The sequence below is a fragment of the Podarcis gaigeae genome (assembly GCF_964106915.1).
Source record: "Podarcis gaigeae genome assembly, chromosome: 10".
NCBI classification, from domain to species: Eukaryota; Metazoa; Chordata; class Lepidosauria; order Squamata; family Lacertidae; genus Podarcis; species Podarcis gaigeae.
The window spans coordinates 6,863,766-6,870,269 of NC_139686.1; the positions used below are offsets into that span (position 1 = coordinate 6,863,766).

The following is a 6,504-nucleotide window of genomic DNA, read 5'->3' on the forward strand; positions in this document are numbered from 1 at the left end:
CTCCTACACTCTGTCCTGGGGGTTCTCCTGACCCCCTCCCCTGAGTCAATTTGTAGGAGGAGTGCACAGGAAGAGAAAAGCGGAAAATGGCCAGTTACATTTGTGGTACTTGTTGGACTGGCTGCAGCTAGCACACCTATTTAGTTGAATCTGGACCTAAAGAAATAGATAAAAGAAAGCCCCGCAGACCCATATACAGATATGACCAGAAGATGTGAGAAGACTCATTTCATTTCTAAAATGCATGAATGCAAGTCTTACCTCTGCCTTTCTACATCACTAACTAATACCCCCTCTCAATATAATCTCAGCCTACTCAATGGCGTTCTTGTTACTACTTCACATTCTCCACAGCATTGGAGTCTCTCAAATTAAAAGTCCCTGGGAGAAGCTGAGGCCCTTTCTAACCGGTCCTTTAAATTTTTTATTTTACCTCTGCAGATGTAAAGCCACTCTGATTTTGATTCAGAACATTCACTTCTACACAAACAGTCTCAGCCAAGGAGGGGTGCTAACACAGCCCTCTACTTTTCCAGGTACTTATCTGTACAACTGGAGTGTTTGATGCAGTTGCATCTAACACCATTTCCCCTTAATCCAACACAGAAGAGTCAACATGCGCCCTGCTGCACCTAGACAGAGTATTAGACAAGCCTGGGGACACCCAAGTTCAAATATGCAGTCAGTTATGAAGCTTACTGGGTGACCTTGGGACACTTGCTCTCTCTTTCAGACCACAGGGTTGTTGTAAAGATAAACTGGAGGGAAGAGGATCATGAATACTGCCTTATTCTTCCTGGACTCATAGAACTATAGAGTTGGAAGGGACCCCAAGGGTCATCTAGTCCAACCCCCTGCAATGCAGGAAGTCCAACCCCTCTGAAATGAACTCCTAGTCTAGGCATTAATATTACACTTTCCTGTGGCTATAAGGCTTCACTTCCACCAATTCAAGCGGAAATACTGCTAGAACAGAGTGGAGAACTGTACCACACTTTTTTTGAGACCCCTTCCCCCCAAAAAAACTAGGTAGAGCTGCTCAAGTGGCCAACTGTTGGGCAGGGTACCTGATCAATGGTAGGAACATCTCCCACCAATTCTAGCCAGCAAGACAAATGGTCAGGAAAGAAGGGGAGTTGTAGTCAAGCAACTTCTGCACCAACGCTGGATAAGGGCCCAGAATTTCTTAGGTTCAATCCTTGGCATCTCCAGGTAGGGCCAGGTAAGACTCCCTGTCTGAAAGCCTGGAGAGCCACTGTCAATCAGTGTAAACAATACTCTTCAAGATGGACTCCTGGTCTCAGCACAGAGCCTATGTTCCTAAAATGGATTTTCAATGACTTATCAAACATGATTTATATTTGCTTGGCTGTTTTACTTGGGGAAGGGGTGGTAGCTCAGTGCCCTTACATGTGGGAGGATCCCAGTTCAATCCCCAGTGGCGTCTCCAGGTAGGGCTGGGAATGTCTTTTGCCTGAAAGAACGAGGAGCCGCTGCCAGTCAGTGCAGACAATATTGAGCAAGGTGGACCAATGGCCTGATTCTGTATTGGGCAGCTTCCCATCCCACCTGTCACTGCACAGTGAAGGGCCTTCTCAGTGTTTGCTCCCACATGTTGGAACTCCCTCCCTACAGAAGCCACACTGGCTCCTTCCTTGTTATCGTTCCACTGGCAGCTTAAGAAGACCTTCTTGTTTTAACAGGCTTTAGAAAACTGACTGCTTTTAATGAAGGCGTTTGTGTGGTCCTGTTTCTACTGTAATTATATGTATTGTTTTAATAGGTTTTACATAGATATATACAGTTTAAATTCCAGTCATGTTTAATTGTTTTTAATTATTGTTTCCTCAGGTTTTTAGCAGTTCCTATTTTTATCTGAAAGTCGCCTTGAGTCAGGGGAAAAGGTGGGATATAAATAAATACAGTGAAACCTCGGTTGTCAAACGCTTCGGAAGTTGAACATTTCAGCTTTCAAACGCCAACAACTCAGAAGTGAATGCTTTTGTTTTCTAATGCGCTTCCGAAGTCAAACAGCTTCCAAGGCGCGGTTCTCCATTTTTTCCAATGGATTTTGCCGACTGGCAATTGTGCCTCGGTTGTTGAAGGTTTTGGAAGTCAAACGGTCTTCCGGAACAAATTATATTCAACAACCAAGGTTCCACTGTATGTAACAACAACAACCACCACCAACCAGGTGGTCATATTTGGGAGAAGGTAACATAAATAGGGACGCAGGTGGCGCTGTGGGTTAAAGCCTCAGCGCCTAGGACTTGCTGATCGAAAGGTCGGCGGTTCGAATCCCTGCGGCGGGGTGCACTCCCGCTGCTCGGTCCCAGCGCCTGTCAACCTAGCAGTTCGAAAGCACCTCCAGGTGCAAGTAGATAAATAGGGACCGCTTACCAGCGGGAAGATAAACGGCGTTTCCGTGTGCGGCTCTGGCTCACCAGAGCAGCGATGTCACGCTGGCCACGTGACCCGGAAGTGTCTCTGGACAGCGCTGGCCCCTGGCCTCTTGAGTGAGATGGGCGCACAACCCCAGAGTCTGTCAAGACTGGCCCGTACGGGCAGGGGTACCTTTACCTTTACCTTTAACATAAATATACTCATCAAACCAGGTTTCGGTGACAAAAGCCAGACCCAGGTATCTCTAGAGCAGAGTTAAAGGGGGAGAACCCCAGTAATGCAAGGGATTCCAGGGATCACTGTGTCTCTGGGACTGACACTCTCCATCACAGACAGTTCCTCACATACCTACACTCTCTTGCACACACACACACACACACTCTCCCTCAAACTCTCCCTCTCTCTCTCTCTCTCTCTCACACACACACACACACACACATTCTCTCTCAGACACACACATTTCTCCCCTCCTCCTTCTCACAATCTATCTCTCTCCCCGCTCTCACACACATACAAATAAACTCCTTCTCTCTCTCTCCCTCAAACTCTCTTGACCAGGCATAGGCAAACTTGGCCCACCAGTTTGAGACTACAATTCCCATCATCCCTGACCACTGGTCCTGTTAGCTAGGGATGATGGGAGTTGTAGTCTCAAAACATCTGGAGGGCCAAGTTTGCCTATGCCTGCTCTTCATACACATACACACACACACACACACACAAACTTTATGTCACACTTACAGACATTAATCCCTCAAAAACACTCTCTCTCTCTCACACACACACACACAATCCCTTTGAGACACAATCTCTGACACACAGGCACATTCTCCCACAAACACACAACACCGTCACACATACACGCATTAATCCCTCACAATCTCACTGTCTCTCTCAGACACACTCCTTCCTCTCAGAGGCACACACTCTCCGAACCCCATAGGTGCCAACTCCCTGGGGTGCCCGAGCACCCACAAATGCCGTTGCCAGGGCCCAGCTGGCTCTCCTGCCTCCGCCACCGACTCTCTCACACCCCACACCCCTCACAGAGCATCTCTCCCTCACGCGGAGGGCCTTTCAGGTGCAGCCGCGAAGGTGAGGGGGTGGGGCGGGGCGGCTCCCCACTCCCCGACCTCCCCTCAGGCCCTGGGGAAAGGGGCCGGCCCCGCTACCTGATGACGGAGATGAGCAGGCCGGAAGGGTCCTTGCTTTTGCTCATGTTGCTCCTGTACCGGCCAGTCGCCTCAGACGCCGCCATCTTGGGCTCAGCCTCCGACAAGGGTCGAGCCCGCCCACGCCCCCCGCGCTCCGCCTTCCAGCCAATCCGCACGCAGCCTAGCCGCCAATCGCCCAATAGCGGCCGTGGAGAGGCGGGGAGGACGCCGAGCGCTGCGCGTCTTCGCGCGGTGCACTCTGGGGCTTGTAGTTGCCAGGGCTTCTCAGGTGGAGGCTGACAGGTGGGAGAGGCAAATGGACCAAGGATGGAGGCGGCCGCAGCGAGAGAAGCGGAATAGTAATTCTGGGTTGTTGCTTTTCACATTTGTTGATTTTTTATTTAGCATGATGATAAATTCACAAAACACCTTGCTGTAAAATGGAAAAGAAGAAACCCCTCGTAGTTGTAACAAGAAAAAAGCAACACGCAATTAACGTTATTAATAATATTACATTTTTATTAATTTTAGGCAGCTGCCTTCATTGTACCTTTCCTGATGCTTGCTAAAAAACTATTCATATAAACATAGAAATGCGCAAACTGAGAAGTAAATATGGATGATTGTCAGAGAAGCCGAAGGAAGTCTAAAATGTAACAAATTTGTGAAAATCTGTGAAAATTTGGCACAATTGTATTTTTTTTTTTTTGTATTGGAAAATAATAAAAATTATATTAAAAAAAATAAAAAACTATTCTGTTTAGGCAAGCCTATACAAACATGCGATTTTATTAGGAATGTTTGTTTTTAAACTATCGATTTTGTTTACAGTTTGATAATGTTATTACAACTACCATTTTTAATTCTGTTTTATTAGTTGTTATTATTTGTAGTAGTAGATATATATATATATATATATATATATATATATATATATATATGCACACACAGGGGACAGGGACTCAAGGCGGCTTTCAGATAAAAACAGAAGTGGGTGGGGACAGTGATTAAAAAAACACACCAAATAAACATTAATAGAATTAAAACTATATATTTTATTGAATATAGTACTAAGAGGCTTTTTAAATTACCACTTGAATAAGTAGCATATAAATTTTGATGACTAGAAAATAAGACAATATTGTTGTTCAAATGGTTATACGTAAAGAAATATTTCAAATGTGACTGACTAGTTTCAATGTACAGCACCAAGTTCATCTTGAGAGGTGGGGCAGAGGGTAGCCTTGGTCTGGATGTTGCCAAACTACAACTCCATCAGTTTTTACACCATCAGCTTTTGCACCCTTGAACTAGGGAAGCAGCGAGTCTCAAAGGATTGATGGAGCCAAAGCGGGCCAAAGCAACCGAGGAAAGTCCTAAGGGCCAGACAGAGAGCCCTGGAGGGCTGCATTTAGGCCCCAGAGTTGAGGTTTCCTGTCCCTGCACTACAGTATCTGACTGAGCCATACTGATCCCCTGAATTTTCTATCTATATTATTACTTTCTATGCATTAGAGACTAGTCTTGCAAAATCCATCAGGGATGCAGAAACTGAGCTGTAGTTCTTCAGATTTTACAAGCGATTGCAAAATCCACCAGGGATCATTTATTTATTGTATTTTTCCACCTCACTCTTCCTCAGGAAAGCACAAGGGATTCCAACAACAGGTTTTTTAAAATATTTCTATTTATTTATTTGGAGCATTTGTTCAGGGCTCTTCAGCCAAAAGGGCTCCCAGAGTGGCTTACATAAAATCAATTAAAACAAGACAGTCCCTGCCCGCAGGCTTGCAAGGCAAACCTTTCTAAGGTAGGCTTGGCTATGAGAAAATGACTGGCTCCAACTCACCCTGTGAGTTCCATGGCTGAGTGGAGATTTGAACCCGGGCTTCCCTGGTCCAAGCCTGACACTCTAACTGAGTGTTTCCCTAAGGGTTAATGGGATTGCCTAGGGGGATGCTAAGAGGCAAAGGGGCAGCAGGGGGGTGTCTGCATTATAAAGACTATCAGACTTTGAAAAGCTGGTAACACTGGTTCACCAGTTTTGCTGAATTAATTAAAATAAAGAGTTTTAATTGGATTTTGAATAAACGTGCAATTGAGTCTTACTGTTTTGAATTTTATTGTGTTATTATCTTAATAGGTCATGCAAACCACTATTATGAATAATGGGGATGAGCCCAAACAAGTTTGGGAACCACTGCTCTAACCACTACACCATACTGTTTATCAGTGCATCCCCCCCCCCCCGAGTGCTATAATAATACAGGCACTTTTTCTTCACCTAGCGGCCATTTGCTGTTTGCTCTGAGCGGCAAATTGCGCTCCCATTTCAGGGATGGGTCTGCCCAGGGGAAGCCAGTATGTGACTTCCTTAGCTGCCATTTGATGGAAGGGAAGCATCCATCGCAATGCCTTCATCCTCTCGGGCTATTTGGGCCTTGCAGCATCCAAGCAAGCAATAGATCAGATAAGCTGCAGGCAACAGACCATGAATCCAAGAAGATAAACAGAAAATAATCAATAGCAGCACAAGGGTGAACAACACGACTGTCAGTGTGATTTTTACCCCCTTCTCAACTGAGTGAGGAGAAGAGGGACTGGAGTGGATGTAATAAAACCTATATTGACTTTTATTTTCCACGGGAAAAAGCAATAAGCGCATAGCCCTGGGTTATGAACATCTCCTTGATCGTTCAATCGCGTCTTCGTCAATTGGCTGCAGACATTACAAGCCAAATATGCTACAGAAACCTTTGGAAAAACTGCTGTTTGCTAATGCAGCTTTTTTAAGGGGGGTGGGTTGGCAGAGAGCTCTGTCTGCAGCAGACTCTGCTGCTGCTTAATTTCACCCCTCTTTTCAGTAGTCCCAGGGCACATATTCTAATAAAGCAAAAATATAGGTGTAGCTATAAGCACGTACAGAGTGCCTTCCCATCCCTATGGA

At 45.6% G+C, this 6,504-nt stretch overlaps 1 protein-coding gene across 1 annotated transcript in view; it reads right to left on the reverse strand.

Annotated features, from left to right (window-relative positions):
• The window catches only part of EXOC4 (exocyst complex component 4), a 351,415-nt gene extending 347,606 nt beyond the window's left edge, over positions 1-3,809 (reverse strand). Inside the window, exon 1 of the mRNA XM_083700107.1 lies at positions 3,576-3,809. Coding sequence (XP_083556233.1) covers positions 3,576-3,661 — 86 coding nt within the window. The 5' untranslated portion in view covers positions 3,662-3,809. The remainder of the gene's footprint in view (positions 1-3,575) is intronic.
• Between the last annotated feature and the right edge of the window lie 2,695 nt (positions 3,810-6,504).